This window comes from Neodiprion fabricii, chromosome 1 (assembly GCF_021155785.1).
Source record: "Neodiprion fabricii isolate iyNeoFabr1 chromosome 1, iyNeoFabr1.1, whole genome shotgun sequence".
In the NCBI taxonomy this organism is placed as follows: Eukaryota; Metazoa; Arthropoda; class Insecta; order Hymenoptera; family Diprionidae; genus Neodiprion; species Neodiprion fabricii.
This window is the reverse complement of record NC_060239.1, coordinates 25,033,864-25,054,089: the sequence shown is the minus strand read 5'-3', so window position 1 is coordinate 25,054,089 and position 20,226 is coordinate 25,033,864. Positions and strand designations below refer to the sequence as shown.

Here is a 20,226-nt window from a genome sequence, read left to right as displayed (position 1 = left end):
GTTTTCCACGAATTGAAATTGATTCGTTGAAGTTATCTTTTAGTAGCGCGCTTCCGGTTGGATTTAAAAAGAATGAAAGTGCAATTTATTGTAACACCTTAGATCAAATTGGGTTCAATTTTTAATTTTTCGACTTCATCACCGTTGTTGAGAAATTTCTCTACCAGGCGAACAACGTGAACATATAATAATTGTATCGCACATCGATAATTTTTTTCAGAAACTGCACGGTGGGAAATTAACCGTCAATTTTTTAAATCTTTGGGGAATTTACTGTAAAAATAAATTGCTAACCAGAGTAATTTTCCCAGCATCAAAGGATTCAACATTCACTTGAAAGTGGTAACTTTGTTAAACAACTAAAGATCAGAGAATGCGCAGCATCGAAAAAGCGGGTGATCCGATCTCTCGCTGCTGCTTTTACTTCGAATACATCTAAATGCAAAAACTGATGTCTCATGCAAATCTTCTCAGTTTCACATGATTCTAATCAAAAGAAACCAGCTGACCCTTGCTTTCAGATTTTCAAATATTTCTAAATTTACTCTGATCTGACTGCGTTCAAACAAACTCCGGACAGCCTTAGCAGTTATTGAAAAATAATATATCTCGAAGTTTTTAATCGATCGAAGCTCAATTGACGAGTGAATAGTGAATTCCATTAATATTGAAACCTGGCCACGACTGAAAAGTGCACTAAACATGTTAATATGATTACCGGACTATATATTATATACACAACTATGCGATGGGAAATTTTCAATAGAACGAATGATCAGTGTCTGATGCAGGTAAATTCACAACTTGAAAAGAAGAAAATTTCCAGCAGTGTTACCGGCAATGACAGTCAATACCGCTTTCAGCACCGTTCAATATTCACATAATGTCCGGTGCACTCCGTCAACAGTTTATTAGTTTGCTCCGAAATAGCTTTTCAAGCGAAGACGCGTTTAATTCTACCAGTATTCAACCGATAGCGTATCGCGATCAGTTCGGTTATTTAAAGAATGATTTCCGAGAGGCAAGAGTCATCTTCACATCGGTAACAAGTTACGGTGTACCGGATGCAGGCGTTTCCCTAGCTGGAGGCGGTGTTGCCTGCCCGTTGCATATATAGGGTATGTTTTACATGACAATCGGCGCTAAAGACTTGCACCATTGTCTGCCACGTGGCAACTCCTACGGCTCCACGCTCTCCTATAGTCTGTTTAATTAAGTGTGAACCGCAGAAGTGTAGCTCACGCCTCACTTGACTCGATGATGACCCGAAGTCGGCCACGGAATGGACCGGCGCTCCGATTAACGTCCCACAGGTTTTGATAAAATTCTTTTAATTTCGAATCGAACTACGTAATACCATGGTTTTTTAAGACAAATTTGCAGCCTTCGTCAGAATCGTGATTTCACAAAAATAAAAATGAATTACTATTTATTGTTGAAGTGGATGTTTTCAAATAATTTTATAAGGCTGTCGAGAGTTCTTGCAACATATTTATAAATCGAATCACATTTATTGGCAAGCAGTTATGAAATATGGGTTAAAAAAATATTTTTCAATGTCCGAAGCGTCAAGATGCGATGTATTTTCAACCGATAATATACGCTTCTCGCACCATTCACGAATTTTGATGCATCACTGAGCAAATACCTTTAAAAAGATTTCCTTTTTGTTTTTACACGCATATTTTCATGCACACATATTGAATTTTACTCCAACTCGTGCATATTGTACTCAACCTCAAAAAAATTCAAACGAATTTTGATCCGAACGAGGAAATTTTCGCGAGCATTATACACGGTTTTAAGTAAATTTTGCACGAATGTGCAGTCAGACTCAAAGTGAATCAAGGAAATTGTCGGTTTTGCCCAAAACCGTGTGAAATTTCGCGTGACAAGAACTCGAAATTTTTAACAGTGTATCCGCACATCGGAATCTTGTACTTTTTTTCATAGTTTCATTTCACTGTTTCAACAATCAGCTGATCATAATTGTTGAATGTAAAATCTAAAATTCAAATTACAACTATTTGCACGCTTTATAATTTCGTATTAGATAATTTAAAAATCTAGTTGCCAATCGTACCCAGTAACTATTTAGAATTTAAATAAATTTTTCCTACCGCACTTTCCGAAATACCGACTAAAATATGTTCAGCGGGAAAACTCTGATTGTCTCTCGCAGAGCCAAACATGTTGCAGCCATACGTTGTGATAAGTGATTCGTTAAATTGACGAGCCTTAGACCAACGAGCATTGAAAATCGTGCGTAGATTGCCTAAACTTCACTGTGAAATTAATTTCTTCCATATCAGTTCGAAGTATCCGCCGTTTCGTCGGTGGTGACACGAAGAGTCGTTTCTTCACTTGGACTGGATCTAATCAATAACAAATGACAGGGGTCTCCCCTAAGCCAGTCTTCTCTGACCCTCTTGCTCAATTGGTTGCGATTCTTAAAGACCTTAAAGACCTTAATTGGCGCGGAAAATTATACCTTATAGACCGTTCCATACCCTCCCGCCGTCCTCCACCCTCCATCTCGTCCATCCCTCTTTCCGGCGAATCATTGGGTTTCTTTTCTTCCTTTCGTTACTTCTTTTCTGCCGTTCAATTTTTCCGTCTGTATTTCATACCAACGCCAATCATACGGTGGCTGAAGGGTGCCAGGAAAGCAGGTCGTCGTTTCGTCCTTACAACAACAGGCACTTTATTCAACGCGAATCGAAAGGAGTGAAGCGCGTTCAATAAATTTAACATCGCTTTTATGCGCGCAGTTGGAGTCGCATTTCAATTGCAAATTAGCATAATTATGCTGACCCAGTTTTTCACATCGGTGAAATATCTACTAAAACTTTACGGAACGGTTGTATACCACTTGGATGATTCGGTACAGTAATTGTTGGAACGTGTAACAAAATGTTTCATTGTCAGCATACTGTTCGCGAATTCGTTGAAGCGATATTAAGATTATCGCAAAATGCGGAGGTGTGGATTCTAAACACATTTCAATCAGTGATCAATAATCGTGTCCGAGGAAATTGCAATCCTATTTTGCTATGCTTTCGAAATTTTTAAGATTTTCAATCGACTGCTGATCCCCGTAACTCGACAGTTTGTCGATTGATCGGACCGACGCGACGCTGGATCAAAGGATAAGTATTCTTCTGAAAGTATTACGGCATTCGCGTGACAGTCTCGGCTCGTTGAGCCGGAGGAACGGGCTCTCCGATCACGACCCCCCAGGTTCCATGTCGCGCGCACTCGTTCAGGGCGCCGTTGTACGAGGTGGGAAGGAAGCTTCAATCGCAATCTCAGAAATTCTACACCGACGCATATTTAACGAGAAAGTAACAAACCGGTAACCAACCAACGAGGGCGTCTTGGTAAAATTATAAAAACACCGGGACCGGATGACTGCGGATTGTTTGTTAGTCTTGGGTTTTAGAGTCCCGCGTGTCTGTCAGTCCGGAGATGTAATATTAGTGCTTAGTATACACTACTGTGCCTTCACCGCCCGGTATATTCACTCTAAACTCTAGCCTGACTTCGGATATACCCCGAGCATATAAAGTCCAGGGTATACTAACATTGGGGTTAACTAGACAAGAGTATAACTCCACGCTATTCTAGATCGGATTAGCTCTTATTCCGCGGTTTTCAAATATGATCCTTCTGTCCAAAGCTTTTCGCACGTCCACGTTGTGCAACATCCCAATTCACCCTACAGACAAAGATCGAATTGGAAACGATCGATTACATGACAAATTCGTGCAGATTTAATGTTGAGCGTTGCTCAAACAGGCTCTTTGAATTGGCCCCAGTTATCGAGTTGTTAATTTACTTAGCTAATTGATTCGTGACACCCAAATGTCCAAATTATGTCCAAAATATGCCCGCAGTCATGAGCCTGGCTTTCGAGTTGTTCCAACAGTTGAAGGGTGTTTGGACAGTGTTGTATTACGTAAATCAGAGTAAATACTTTTCACATGTCAAAGGGGCGACGCGAATCATCGCAGCGGAGGTCTGACTAATCTTCGGGCTGACTCGCTGATCGTCGAAAGAAAACTGAATGATTCACTGTCGCGGAATTCCCCATGGCTGCTACAGAAGACCATTAGCCTCTCACGGTAAATGTTTTCGGTTTTACTTTCAGCCGGCGTGTGAGCTTGCAAAGCTCACGCAACGGTCGGTAAAGCGAACAGCTTTCGTGAAACTATAATTTGAACTTGGTCCACATTACCATATAGACTCGTATAAAGCTTTTCCGCGTACTTACCGAGCTTGCGTATGTATTAGAAGATGTCGGAGTGCACGGACCCCCTTGTATTATTGATAAGCTTGTTTTCGAAACGGAGAATCAATTTTTGTCTTCTAGCGTCATTTTTTTTTCCATAGTGATTCTCACATCAAATTGACTTGCAACATGTTGTTTTTTCTTCGAAATAATGCGAGGGTAAAAATTGAAACCGATGGTTAATAATTTTGAAAATTTTTGTAATTCCGTGTTCATACGATTAAATAATTACGACCTCGTGAGGTTGATAAAAGAATACAAACGCGGGGGGCGATTTTGCCTGCTCTAATGGAACACGGAAATCTGATGCATTATGCGCGGAGGTAGTCACCCTTCTGGCTTTAGGTATAGTTAAATAAGATCAAATTTCAACGTTGAACGGTACCTATCATGATTGATTGAATGAATATATGGCGATGTAATGGAGTTCTGTTTAACAAATAAGGGTGAATCTGAACATGTTGGTTGAATAACGAATGATCCATTGTCCTGCGATTAAAGTGTTGACCTTACGTTTACCAGGAGATAAAACTTATATCTATGAAATATGAATATATTTGTGATATTGGAGGAAATTTGAGGGAAAATATTTCTTTTTTTGTAAACAGTTTATTAAAAAAAAAAGAAGAAGACATCCATCTCTTTGCTTCTTATTTGGCTAAAATAACCATTAAGTACATTTGGTATCAATCATGGTCAACACGTGTTGCAGGTGCTTTTCCAATTTTGGAATAAAATATAGCCAAGCGGTTTCAGAATCATCGACATCGGAATCGAGGTGGGCTGCTATTTAGCGCCAACTTGAGAATATTATCTTGTTCCGTGGAACAGATATACCTGGCGGGTAAAATTAAGCCTGACAGTTTTATCGTTACGTTCCCAGGACCCTTAATGGCATCAGTAGCACCATGCTAAGACACGAGGCGATATAATAGTATAGAGAGTAAAGGCACCACCTATATGTACGCTATAGTTGGGCCACTTGACTGCCAGATGACCCATCGTGCTTTGGCTGATAACCTAAAAGCGCCCCTGGGATTGCTCAAGCTGTCAGAACTCACCTATTTATAAACTTAATATTTTGGTTCTTTTTTTTATTTGCCAAATTCGCAACGGGATTAAATCAACCTTCGAACAATGAAACCGTGAATTATTAACGACAATGCGAAGACACTCGGTTCGATTAGCTGTACATTTGGCATTGATTTTATTTTCAAAATTTATCGGTATAATTTTTTCTTACTCAACATTAATGTCTACTGATTCTGATGAACTTGGAAAGTTTGCGAAAAATTATAAACGGTATTAAATCGGTTGTACGAGCGCGTACTTTTGCAGTATTGACACGATTAACTACATTCAAGTATGTAAAATAAATTTTCCATCGTACACGAACGGCGTTACTACTACTAATAATAATAGTTATAACGATAATTCTAATGCGATACAGAAATTTTGAACTTCGCAACGTAATTTAACAGAATGCGTCAACTGCAGTTTTTGGCGAAGACACAGGTTGAATAGGTTTGAATTGATGCTTCCGCAAAAAGCACTCAAACAATTTCCGCCCTGCTCTCTTGAGCGGCACTTAAAACATAGAGAACAAAAAACTATCCTACAGCTACTCTAGAAAATACAGCTGCCAATAACGTGTCCTATATATTCGTTAACTAGCCTATTTACGTTGAGTATTATCATCCTACTTGAACGTCAGCCTGCTTACTCAAACTTCCTAAATAATCCTAGTGAATACTTTTTGGTTATAATTTTGGTTAAGCGTTGGCGCAGCGAAGCCTAAAATGATATTGCACTACCACAGCCTCTGAAGGTTCTGTTCAATCGGAACCTGGTCCATGTAGTTTACGTACTGCATCTGATAATTCGGCGGGCCCAAGTAGTTTGAGAAATTGTAATCCGTACCCAAAATTTCCGGCACTACTCTGTTTTCGTTCGTCATCGGCTTGGCCTCGACGCCGACGATCTTGTGATCGGAATAGGGCGAACCATCGCTGGAGAGATTCACGCAACACTCGGTCTTCACCAATCTTCCGTCGCACTGCATCGCCGGGCGAACTTCCGGCGTTAAATTCGCCCTGAACTCGGGACTTATGTGTCTGTGCACATCGGAGTTCAAGCTGGACCGTCCGCTGAGTTCCGAATTCAGATCCGATCGGAACTCCGGGCTGACGCTCGTGTCGAGACGCATGTCGGGTTGATGATTTCCCCTGAATTCCGGGCTCAGCCTGACGTCTCCGGAGCGGAAATCAGCCGGCTGCATTCCCATCCCGATTTCAGGCCGCAGGTTCGGCCAGTAAGGCGTGCTGTACGCGTCCTGGATGTTCGGTTTTCCGTCCTTGATCAGTACCGGTACCGGGATCTTCTTCAGGGACTGATTCTTCATGTTCTGTGCCTGCATCTTTTCCGCGTCCTCGAGTCGCGCCCGCTTGTTCTTGTACCGCCGGTTTTGGAACCAAATTTTCACCTGCGTACTCGTCAGCTTCAATGTCTGGGCGAGTAACTCTCGCTCCGGAGCGCTCAGGTATCTTTGCTGCTTGAAGCGTTGTTCCAGTTCGTATACCTGGGTCTGGAAATGTACAATTTCATGATTATCTTAGCAGCCTTTTTACGACAATCGTATTTGGAGTAAAAACAGTATATTGCTTTCTGTTCTACTCACCTGCGAGAATAACACTCGGGGCTTTCGCTTTGATCTTTTCCCGGACTGACTCTTTCGAAGTTCAGTTTTGCTGGACGTTACCACGTTTCCTGTGAATCGGAAAATGATACTGTGCATATTGTAATTGAAACCTAACGGTCGCGGAACTTGAATGTTGAGTTATTTAATTTAATGTAAAAATGGGTGTAAACGGAAAGCAACTACTCACCATCCTCGGCAACCGAGGTCTCCTGATACGGCGGCATGACTTGACTCAGTTGGTGAACGTGATTCATTTCGGGGTGGTAATTCTGGTAGCCGGAAATTACTCCTTGTTGCTCTTTGTACTTTTCTACCTCCCAGTTGTTATCCGGCACTATGTTATACGTGTAGTAATCTTGTGGGAGATGCTGTTGTGGTTGAGGTTGCTGTTGTTGCTGTTGTGGATAGCAATCCATGGCACAAAATTGCTGATCTTCGTTCAGGATATCGCGGACGCTAAACGGGGTTGCCGAAGTGAAGGACGACAGCATTCTAACACATTTTCAAGTCTAATACCTCTCAACGTTCGTAAAATGTTTGTTTTTTTATTTTCAAATCCACAATCACTCGTTTTCTAAATTTCCCTGATTACGTATGCAGCGGAAGCAATCTGTCCCGTATAGAAAGAATTTGGATTACTTTTACACACTGGGTGACTTCTTCAAATTATCAAGACCGGTTTTATCCAACAATATTTAAATGCCGCACCGATCACTGTCACACTTCAATCTCCGCTTAAAAAATTCTCGAACGAACAAAAAATGGAAATTTATCAATCAGCCGAGACCGATCACGCACGTGTCACTGAATTTGTCGCGAAATATTTCGGCACCTCTTCAATCCCGAGGAGGATCCTCGTTGAGTTTGACACCTCGATGTGTAAGGATTTCGGGAGGAATTACGCTTAGCGATTTTACAGCGTAATAAAACCTCGTACATCCACTTCTGACGTTTGTAATATACACTAACGACCGTAAGACACTTGAAGGTTTACTGCACTAGCACGTGAGGCGGGGAGACGTCACTAAATGTGACACAACGACTACTTAGTAAAATCCAGTGAAACGGTTAATTGGGACGATGTGATCTCTCGGTCCGTGATGCGGTCACACCGGTCAGGTCGGAGGGCAAAGGCACAGTGCGCGCCGAGGTTCGCCACGACTCCTTTCCAAACAGTCAAGTGTTCACTGTCGGAGAAACCCACGGATGTCCGACTGCCGTTTGTGGTGGTGAGCTCACAGATTATCGGCCATTTTTAACCCACACATCAAACCTGCCTACTTGGTTGCCAGTACGAGACGATCATTTTAAGCGATTTGTGTATGCGCTGCATCGATCATTTACAAATTCGATTCATTGAGATCTCTTTCCGAATAATCTCCGGTTGAAATATGGAGACTGGATTCAATTGATATTTGGATTAGTTTATTTCGCGAGAAATTGCAAGAATACTTCACTGACATTGCGAACATTTTTTAGAAACATAAAATTTTTGCTGATAAATATACGGCTAACGCAAATAAATGTTTTCCAGCATTCGATTCGAATTAATAATGTCGAATATATTCCCAGCTATCAGCCCTTAAAATGTTAGGTCGTGTGTTTTAAAAATTTTCCGACATCACCATTTTTATCGGTTGGACTTATTCAAATTTTTCAATCGTGATTATCCTATATAGCAAGAAGCATAAATTTACCATCATAATTGCGATTTTGTCAGTTACTTTTTCATCAGATACAATATAAATATTTTAGGGGTTTCTATCTATGAAAACTTGGTAAAAAAAAATAAAACATTTCGTCGTCTACTTACTTTTGCATGTAGCTGATGCTAGAGAAAAAAATTAACGGTACCGCATCACAATTTGTGTAGTAATTCATGTTCTTGACGTACCTACGATAACCGAGGAATTTTTTTGCGGCAGGTTTTTGTGAAGAACAAAAATACGTCTTTATATCCTTATGACTGAATGTATTGAATATAATTAATTCAAACAGGCTTATGGAAAATACTTGATTTGCAAGTATTAGTATCAGTCGAAGTATCGTATTTTCGGAAAAAATCGTCATTCTTGGTAAGAATAAAATAGGCATTTTTAGAATCTGAATCACTAGGAGCTCGTTAAGCTTCCAATGGATCGGCTTAATTGCTATCTAGTGTTCCAGTAAAAAGTGGTTGCCATTTCGAATACGCCTCGTTTTATCGAACTAATCTTTCGCGTATTACATTATTGTAAATATATTCACCCTATGAATAGCTACTCGTTTAAAAGTACAGTGAATTTTTTTTCTTGGCAAAAACATTTTATATCTCGAACTACACAGAACGACTTTTGGAACAAAGTTCATTTCGTATCATAATATATTTGTAGAAAACATTGATTGACGTGTGTCGATGAATTTTATTAGATTTTTTAGCCAGCCATACTGTTGCATCAGCTCTGGACTCTCTGGGCGGAGAATCGAGGCAAAGACCCGCCTTTTCAGAAGGTCTGGACCAATCCCGACGATACCAGCTTGCCGGAGTATTTTAACATTAAATATTGACTCACGTTTTTCTCCGTACCGATGAAGCAATGGTTGCAAATTACAGGGGGCTGGATATTGAAATCCGTTTTTTCAGCTCACGATGAGTAGAATTATACTTTGCTCCTTATACGATTCACACCCACATGACTTGCACGATCAAACGTTTAATGATTCAAATTTATTAATTGAACAAGTTACGCGGATCAGCTCACGTTTCGAAGCTAATGAACTTGGCTCGATCATTGCCCTTTGCTCATATCTCAGCGGGACGTTAATATTAGCAATGGCTCTAGGAGATCAGCTGTATTAAATTCAGATACGTGAGTGCAGGTATCATTCGACGTAAATGCAGATTAAAAACTAGTCTACAATTTTGAACTAGAGATAAGGTAAATAAATGTGTCGAATTAAATCCGAGTCTCTTTCGCACTTGAAGCTTATTTACGGGAATGTGTCAGTCAAAAATGCTGATAAGGAAAGCAGGAAAAGTTAACTCTATCAAAACCGGGATGTGAAAAAAACAAGACAATTCATTTTCCCACCGTCAGCGACAGCTCAGCCGAGCAAGTGTCAGTTTCTTTTCTTAACACGTTCCAGACGCGTCTGTCGGGATGTACACTTGAATTTCTGATCTTCCGTTTCGAAGATTCGGAATTAATTAAACGGCACCAGCTAAATTCATGAAAATTAAAAGCAACTCGGACGACGGAGTGGTGAATATCTGGTAAAAATCTTGCCGGGATCGGTTGACTCCTTCTCGAGTTTTAATTCTTTGAAAAATGAGACGCGTGCCTGGCTAGCTGTAAGATGCAGGCGCCAGGCGATAGTAGGCGCCGTTTTTAACTGTGGGAACGCGCGCTGCGGGCGTCGGCGTCTGCGCGACGCCTGAAACACGACGACGACTTTGGAGCAATGACGTCATTGCAAAATTGAAAAATTATTCGCTCGATAAATTTGACAATTTAGGTTCTGACATTTTTTTCCCCATTTATTCAAAATTCAACGAAAGCTGCTAAAAATAATTTCATTAGTCAAAAATGAGGCGTCGCGACGACTTGTTAGAAAATATTTTACAAAAGCGTGATTGAACGAATGAATTCTCGATGAATAGGATCACGGCTGGCTACTTCTAAGTCCCTGAGAAACTTGACGAGCCTGTATTAGCAAGGTCTGGACTGATTGTAAGAATCAATTTTTTTCAGGCTACCCGAGTCGAGACATCGTTCCAATCGTAATTTCGCTGTGACCTCTGATTTATCGCTGAAAATTTGTCAAAGAGTTTAACGAAACCGGCTACTCTCCGCAAGTTCAGCCCCGTTCGAGTCGCTTTTAATTACGCATTGTGCTTGAATCCCCTTTCCGAATGGCACGATTTTATTTTTCTCTCGTCAAAGCTCAAGTAGCGTAAAATTGTGTAAAAAGAATACGCCCGGGGGGCGTCAGGAGGAGGCTTAAGCAGCCGGGTGTCGCGGTGTCCGATTCCAGAGTCTTGGACGAACGCTGGCCGTCGAAAAGACGCCTCGACGGTGGCGTTGGCGCATATAAAAGGGCGCTTTGTATTCCCACGTCTAAACAACCGTGCCGTGTCCATGGCATGGCGGTAAACGCCGATCGGCGAGGCCTGGCACGGGTCCCTCGGACATCGCTTACCAAAATCCTACAGAGAAGGTGGTGTGTCTCACTAGCATGGGGGGTCCCACCGCCCATGGAGATACGCGTACGCTCCAAGGATCTCTTTCGGCCTGTCCGTCTGCTCCAGGTTTCCTCTCTGCTCTCACGTAACCGATGCACCCAGGCATCCACGCACGAATCGGGCATTGGCATAGGCGCCGGTTGCGACAGCTTTTGCACAACAGTGCGGCTAAAACGGCGGCTCTGATCTTTTCAAACCGCCTGTGTGTAGGTGCAGCAAAGACCGGAAGTAGTCCTTTGGCAAACTGAGCAGCTCCTTACCGCACTTCCGACTTTAGATTCCTTTGATCGACTGCCCGAAATCGTTCAACGTACGAGTCATTTTCGCACTCGAATCGATGATCAATTTTTACTCGCGGTGATATCATTAGTTATCGCAAGATTTCGTGGAACACGTGATGCGGACGTTGGATCACGGGGATATCCAAAATTACTAGTTAGAAATTTGGGATGAGATGAAGATTCGGTGGAAGGATCAAGCGCGGTTCGTTTTTGCACGATTAACGCTTGAATATTCTGTTACACGTCATATTTCGTTTCACTCGGATGTATGCTTCGTTCCTGTGACTATTAGCCATGTAGTATTAAGAAGGTGCTATCAGTGATATCCACACTTATACCACTTATCCCTATGCGCACCCTGAGAAAGGCACCTACATATTTTCAATTTCTTAAAAAAATTAACTGAAATCATACAAGGGCTTATAATTATTCAGAAATTAGTGTAGTCAGTCGATTTAATCGTCGGTGTCTTGACTCACAAAAGAAGTCACGGTTCAAATTTTTTAATCCGCAACTTGATAAAGACCTCTGAAATTATTGTAGCTGGTTAACAATTAACGTGCTGTACGTTTGTTATAACGGAAGTTTATGCATCATTGTCGGTGTAGCATGCATCGGAACAATCAAGAAAATCAGAAAAAGATAGAGAATTTTAAGGAATTGAAAATGTCACGCAAAAGTCGGTAAATTAATTTCATTAATAAAAAAAATAAATAAACTTCACCTGAGTACCGTTTTGATTAATTTAAGAATATATTTTGGGGCATATTGCGCCCAGAAAAAATAATTAAATATTGATCAATAAACAAACACAACTTCTTAATTTATGTATGCAAATCCAAATTTATGGCTTGGAAAATTCTGGGAAGAGCCAAGAAATTAAATTTTTTGTAATTAACTTTTTTTTACCCAAGAAATCGTTGCGGAATAATATCGAGTTATCTTTCTATTATATTCATTGCTAAACGGGAATTGAGTATGTATGATATTTTTTGCGATTAAACCGAAACATTATCAAGTATATGAATTTTTCAAATTCACTGCGGTAATAATTTCTGTATTCTATGTCAGAGGATATATATGATACAATGCGTCGATTGATTGTGAAAGGATCGAAAAATTTTGTCTGGTCACACATCTCCATTTTCACTTAAAAAAAATTTCAAGTTGTCATTACTTATTTCTCATTATTTAGCTCTTACTTATAGTTACTTCTCATTATTTATCTCTTTTTGGTCTTTATCGGATCCAAAAATTATAGTGCTCGGTACAAAATAAAAACGCGTTCTGTATCTGTAACAAGAAAATCTAGTTTGTGTTACTATAACGTTTGGCAATTGTACTCGGAATCATTGGTTATCATAACGATTTGGACAATTTGACGTTGGACCAATAATAAATGGATGCGAAGACCTTTAACCGAAAAGATGCAGTGAACTAAGCAAAGAGATCAACAATTCTCCAATCAGTGAGTGCAGTGTATTGAAAATTGCAATCACACTAAACACTGACTTGAACTACATTTACTTGTAATTTCAACCATGTATATTTGTAACGTTACCTCGAGGATTCTCATTTCACTAGAATCTACTATTATTTATAAAAAGCCAATTTTTATCGGTTTAGCGTTATTGCAACCGATTCTCTGTTCCCCGCCGTACACCTAATGGCCTGTATATTCTGTCTCGAGAGTAGCTATTAAGAAGCTTGTACTAAATTTCTGCACTTCTATATCTAAGCCAGACGCAAAATTTTCTCACGAGCGGTTCGACCCCGTACGTGTAGGCCTGAAAACTGCAGGCTCTAGACAATTGCGTGGATCTGACTGTCTAGACGGATGCATCCCTTGCGGGTTACATTTACCAGATTCGCTTTCTGTCGTCTCTGACTTACGGATAGGCTCGGAAATCGTAGAAACTTATGTGTTCTCCTAACAATGTATTTCAACATCGTTCCAGTCCGAGACTTGCCTCAACATTCGACGCTATAGATACATTGGAAATTATCGTCGTGTATAGACGGGAAATAATAATGAGGAATTTAAATTCAATTTCTCGATTGATCGAAGCATAAAATACCTCAATCCGATTGAAACGATTTTGCATATCGTTTGTTGATTATTTTATGAAATCGAGACTCTCACTAAGAGACTTCGAAGGTTGAATGAAAAAGTACGTCATGGTTGATTGAAGCCGTGTTATCAGTAAATTAATGAAGAAAAACAACTTTGGTATCGTCTGATCGTTGGTTCGATATGGCGAACGACGTTGTAGTTATCAATAAAAATAATCAAATCCGGTGAGAACGGTAGCCTGATTCCAATTACAATCTTATCTCATAACCTTTTTTTTCTTCTTTTTTAACTCGCGTCCTAAAACTTGAATACACAGACGAAGACGCAGCTATGATCTGGACAACGTCACGACGCCACTGTCTGCGACTTGGTTTCTCCGTCGGCGTCGTCTCGAGTAATTTACCGTCGTTTTCAAATACCAACGCGATGCATATAATTTTACATTTTGAAAACATGTAAGAAAATCAAACAAGTAGTACAACGACATGAAAATTTGACGTATAGTCAAGGCGCACAAGACATACCCTAAGAGTGATTTTGAATGAATTAAACTGACGTGATGTTGAAGATATTTCACATAACGATTTATAAGATAAAAGAAAAATCTGTGCATGAATTGTTCGAAAGTTTGCTGCACTAATTGTTCTTCGCGATTCAAGTTACTGGAAAGACTTTAGTAAATTAATTTGAACTTTCACTGCAAGTGGGAGAAAAGCAGCTCTGCATACAGTATTATTAAAAATGTTGCGTGTGGATAAAATTTCACATGATATCGTTCGAAATCGGCCATTTTTCTATAATAAATTCTACTCTACACGCGCTTGTGCAAAATTAGTGTGAATAAGTCGGTAGTTCGTACAAGTTTGCTTGTTTCGAAGGAAATCTACACCAACTGGGAAGTGCAAGACTACTTTTACTCTGATCCATTGTTTCATAGTTTCACATTTTTCCACCCAACAGCCTATCTTGAAATTAGTGAAAAAGTGAAAATGCGAAGGCGGGAAATAACATGACATGATGTTAATTCGTTAACTTAATCATTCAGGTAAAAAATATCTTAATCGTAATATGTCAAGACATCGGGAGGCGTGACTCAGATTTCTGAACCGATGGGAAGCAACCGCAACCCTTCGTATGTGGGAAAGAATGCATTGCTCAAGTTCTGTGCTGACGTACTTCATCTTGACTTGGGTTAACTGTCGTTTTATCGTTGTCCGACATTGTATAAACAAGCCAGGTTGTTGATTACGAACCTTGGACCACTTAAGTCGTAGACAGACTGCAGAAGAAGAGCCAAACAGGCATTCGATACAGGCGAGAACGCAAATATTTATTTATTTTCATATACAGGGGATGTGCCCTCAGCTTAATTATTAGTTCAGAAGTGGTAGGAGCAATTTCGACACTATTTGCTATGGGAATTTAACCAATAATCTCGATCATTTAGCACTGCGAATTCATCACACGTACCGCGTTGCATAGTTGTAGGATAGAGGGGAAAAATTAAATTATTACAAACAGAAAGAAATTATTCTTGGGTTCATTTTTATTTTACGTATTTTGTTTTACGATAATTAACAATTTTTTGTCAAACTTGTCGAGTTAATTCAAATAGTTTGGATTAGCATAGCCGAAGTATGATTGTTTACAATTGTTACCGATCGAATGGATATCATCTTTTTGAGTCAGTTTGTTGGTGCTTGTTTCTTTGATGACAGAATCCTTTCTGAACATATGTAGCTTCACGTTTATCGACGTCGCTAAAGTAGAGATTTATCTCAGTTCAGGCCGACGTCGGCAGGAGAGTGGAATTAACGTCGGTCGATAGAAGGTCCTCTACCATGGATAGAAAATCTCGGAGGCTTCAGAAGAGGGAGTCGACTAAACTTGACCGTATATCCAGAGCTTGAAATTAGTTGCCTCATCGCCAGATGACGCTACGGTCGGTGATCATAGTTGTGTATTGTTGTTGGGGGGGGGGGGGGGGGGGGGGGGGGGGGCGACTAATTGTGGAAATCACAAACTGCCTTAGTCAAATATCATGTTTCCACGAAATGCGTTACTGCCACTATATCGTGGTTGTAAAAGTGTGAAGGACTAATTTGTATTTCGAGAAAATGTGATGAATTAATTAAACGCGTCATACCGGCGATGAATCTATTTAGTTTTATTCGTTCGAAACGAATGATCCCGTGGAACTAGAATTTATACAAGTTAATTAAAATACCAAAAACCATACGATTATGTTCGTAGTTTTTAATTGGGATCAAGTTTCTTATAGGTCAAGGATAGAATTTCAATATATTGAATCGTTTTCGTTAACAAATTAGGCGAGAGTTACGATTATACATCGGGTATTCGATTATACAGCAACGGTACAAGTGGTCACAGTCTAGCTGACTTCTGACTTATCTTGAGAATAATATACGAGGCAGTGACAGGCAGCATATAGTCTCTCCATTGAAATATTCAATAAGGGGGGAAAAAAAACTCCGATTGCCTGGAACAGGAGTCGTCCATGCGGGGGCGCGCTCTTTGAACCGGCCTAAAAAAGCACCCCGAAACCCGGGAGGAAAGACCGTTCCCGATATCTTAATCAAGTTAGTTATCAGCCGCTAATGAATTCCTGACAAGGGTTACAAATGCCACATTACGAAATTAGTTTGAACCTCTGCTGCTGAAAAGGGCTTCCCAGGCCATTTATTTAAAACTCGTAAATCACGAAAAAATATAGGACAAGACGAGGGCAAAAAATGCCCACGGTCCATTGAGCGGCACGGGAAAGGGAAATTGGATTTAGGATTTTTTTTTAATCCTTCTTGCCCTCTTTTTTTCTTGCCCTCTTTTTTTCTTGCCTCCGCTCCAGGAAAGGTGAAAGGAGGAGTCACGGGCACTCTCGCCCCCGGAGAAGTCAATTAGGGTCGTTATTCGCCCTCAGAATTATAATAATATTTTGATCGGTGCGAACAAGGGTGTCCGTGTAGGCGTTCGACGATTTTTTACCGAGAAAAAAAGAAAATCTTGACTCTACCTATCCCCGACTTTTCTCTTCGACGACGCTTCCTGCACTGCTCTTAAAGAATATTACGAGAAACATTTATCGTGATAACACTGTTTTGGGAAACATTCCGAAAATTTTTATCTCAAATTTCATGCTGCGGAGCTGAAAGAATGACCACTATTTCAACTGATTCCCAAGGATGATGTTACATTAAGTCCATTGGATTGATCTCCTTTCAGTTGATTTGTTAGTTCTTGCTTCATGCGTTTCTTCTGCGCAGAAGAGAACAGAAAGAAAAAAAGCTTACAAGCCATTTCTCACGTTCAATGTACATGTAATTAAATACTCGTTTAAAAATGGTCACTGGTCTGCTACGATTGAGAGAAAAAGAGCGAGGCTCATTTAAATTGCAAAACCCTGAAGCTAGAGTGAAAAAAAACGGTAATCAAACATATCATAACGTGTAAACTGTCTGTCGCCAATGGATTCGGAATGATGCATAGATGTTTCGTTCCAAACGGATGTTCGTCCTATCGGAGACAGTCGGTCGATCCTCGTACTACAAAACCTAAAGAGTACGTTAGGGCGTCGTAAAGCTATCCATAAAGTTATACGACTCGATCGGAGATAGCGTCCGAAGTTAATTGCCGGTTATTAAGCCGAACTCATCAACGATTACGTGTCCACATCTACGATTACAAACTAGTATCAGTCCTATAATATAAGTGTCAGCTAAAGCATGAGCTGCCAAACATTCACACTACCGTTTGACAGGGTGAAAGATCATGGCAAGGAGAGCATATCTCACGACGAATAAACGCGGCGCTGGTACTGGACGGACCGTTGACCAACGGGGTTAAAATTCCATGGTACCCCATGGTGGGCTTGCAGACGTATCCGAAGAGTCTCGCCGGTGCAGCGAGTGAGTGTTTTCTTCTTGAGTTGCGTGCGCAGGACACCGGGGGGTAGGCCCAGGGTGGTCCAATTTGTCTGCCGGTCCGATATTGTATATTGTTGCAGACCCGAGGCCAGTAATGATAAAGATTGACGATGCTCGGCGTCCTTCTCAACTGGCCGGTGCAGTTGTAGGTACGAGATGCCTGCGATGATCCGCAGACGGCGAGAGCCGGTCGCTTTTGCGGGTGCATATGCGAGCTGGTCGGCATGGAAGAGAGGCTCGGTTCGCGATAAGGGATGTTGTATTCCAGAGATTTCAAACTGGCCCCGGGCTTATCGGGCGCTGAACTAGAGCGCAGATTCATCTCCGGCTCGGAGACGCGAGTCTGACGTGGATTTATGGGAGAGGAATCGCAGTGACTGACACCGGGCGGTTGAAATATGTGACAAAAAATTAAAGCCGCGGGTTTTGCAGCGGATCGCCTAATTCCTCGGACACCGTATCACCCAGGCGCTATTGGCCGCTCTCCAGCCTCTCGGCCAATAAGAGATTCGATCGAACCGCAAGCTCGTAAAAGTATCGTTGGGGTCAACCGGCGGAGATAAGGCGAGGGCATCGTGCTGCCAACCTGAAGACGATAAACAATTTGTAACGGTATATAATACGGGAAGAAATCACTCGCGGCGACGACACGCCGCTTGTCACAATTCCTTTACCAATTCTGCACACCGATGTTACGTCAAGCCTGTGCGACGACGTATTTACCTACGTATCGACGCTTATTGCGCTGTCTGTCTGTTGTACATTTAAAACGATACCGCGCACACGCGCCTGTTTCGTTCAAAACTACGCTGCACTGTACGTTTCTGGAATGAAATATCGGGGCATGTAACTCGATTGCTCGAATTCATGCGTGCGTGAATACATGCGTCCATACCCATTCGTACATTTGTGTTGTTACAATTTAGATAAAGCCGCGCTATCGCGACCGCCAACCGAAATACAAATGCGCGTGAAACACGCTCGATCCTCTCGTTTCCCGACCCGGCAGTCATACCAACTCGTAATTATCTCCCCACTGGATATGCGTCGTAATTCCCTATCATTTACGGTCCCTCTTTCTGTCACCGCGTCAATCATGCTCTTGTACAAAACGAGCCTCGACAATTCTCCGATTTTGAATTACAGAAATTGTACGTGACATCGGCCACTGCTGTTAAATAACACGGCTGCAACAGGCATTGCTCTTATCGCATCCTTGAAGTAAGGGGTCTCTTTTTAAACGCGTTACCAATCTTTCCTTCTAGTTCCGTTCCATGTCTAATCACGTAGATACTTACAGATTTGAACCCTGAACGAACTGCTTGTGACGATTGTGAGAAGTGAAAAATCGATGTGAGTAGGTACGATACGCTCGACCAAGACGGATACGTCTAAGCATTTTTAGATCCGTAAAGTGTCGAGGCGAGACCTCGGGAAACGGGACTAAAAGTCTTTCGAATTAGCAAGATTATTTTTTCGGTTAAGGTTTCCTCTACGACCCGCTCCAAGAGTTGTTCTCGGTGTGGCTAATAATCTTCTAACACGGCGGAAAACTGTCGGAACAGACGTCTCATCGAGGTAGTAAAGAGACGAGCGGGCAAACGGTTGAAAAGTGAGAAAAAAATCGAAACCGTTGAAGGATAATAAACACAAAAAACGCATGTGTATAAGGAGGTAAAAATAAAAAAAGAAAATGAATCGAATAGAACAAAAGGAAGTATACCTATATTCGTTACTAATGGTTTCGGGTTTTCGACTCCGGACAGTGGGATGAGAAACATCTCCATTTCGGAGCCGGCGGAGGAATTCATAAGAGAGTAATGTTTGTCGGTTGAAAATTAATTTAATTTGTACGAAAGAGAGAATGGGAGGAAGGAAGGACCGAACGGACCGGCGAAGCTGGGCTAGAAACTCGCCGAGTCCCCCGCTGCGTAAAATATCGAGAGCCAACTGCTTCGGACGCTGCGGAGCTGTCTCCACCACGGACTCCTTAGCGGTCCATTCAAGTTACCCTACCAGCTATAATTGATATGGATGTCTTCTACGAGGAGCATTCGGCTTGGATTTAAATTATGACGCGGCCTGATCTCAGATTCGTCAATGTTTGTCGACTCCGTAGGCATGAAACCACCCGACTCGACAACATCTTTCCCGGCGACTCTGTTATACCCTGACCCTCCTCTCTCTCTCTCTCTCTCTCTGTAATTACATCGTAATTGACATCGGTTATAGATACCCGCCTCCCGATGCTTGTGCCGTACACGTCGACGGTGTCGATCGCCTCAAGCTCCGAGAAAACCCGAGTACACCTTTAGAATTGTATGCTTCCAATTATTTCCTCATTTTGCATACCTAATCAAACTAATTTCCCACTATTCTGTCCGTGTTCCGTGTCATTAGAGAAATACGACACACTGTGCTCTGTACTCGCGGTTATACTTTAGATCGATTATTGTCCCGAAATTGCCACAGTTACGAATGACGGTGAATAAATTTACGAGGTGTCGTTTATCTCTTCGGAAATCAATACAATTCTGTAAACTGATTCGAAGTCGACAATGAATTTTTTCTACTTATAAACATACCGAAGTTGCTCGCGGTAAGTACGAGAGCCGATTGTTGATTAGAGGTTTTTTTTTTGTAATTTTTTTTCTTCTTTCCTTCATATTTTTCTAATACCATCATGCAATAGTCGTATTAATTTTTACGGAGGTGTGCC

The 20,226-nt window shown here is 41.3% G+C and overlaps 1 protein-coding gene across 1 annotated transcript; it reads right to left on the bottom strand.

Annotated features, from left to right (window-relative positions):
• Positions 1-4,951: 4,951 nt before the first annotated feature.
• On the bottom strand, positions 4,952-8,097 carry LOC124188116 (homeobox protein Nkx-2.5-like). The gene is made up of 3 exons (XM_046580494.1): positions 7,177-8,097; positions 6,969-7,057; positions 4,952-6,875 (listed from the first exon to the last, which is right to left on the bottom strand). Exons 1-3 carry the CDS (start codon positions 7,478-7,480, stop codon positions 6,102-6,104), a joined length of 1,167 nt encoding a protein of 388 aa, XP_046436450.1. The 5' UTR covers positions 7,481-8,097; the 3' UTR covers positions 4,952-6,101.
• Between the last annotated feature and the right edge of the window lie 12,129 nt (positions 8,098-20,226).

Coding starts and splice junctions, on each gene's coding strand:
- LOC124188116 (XM_046580494.1), bottom strand. CDS start 7,480: ATGCTGTCGTCCTTCACTTCGGCAACCCCGTTTAGCGTCCGCGATATC. Junction 7,058..7,176: donor GACCTCGGTTGCCGAGGATG/GTGAGTAGTTGC, acceptor TCCGATTCACAG/GAAACGTGGTAACGTCCAGC. Junction 6,876..6,968: donor CCCGAGTGTTATTCTCGCAG/GTGAGTAGAACA, acceptor GTACATTTCCAG/ACCCAGGTATACGAACTGGA.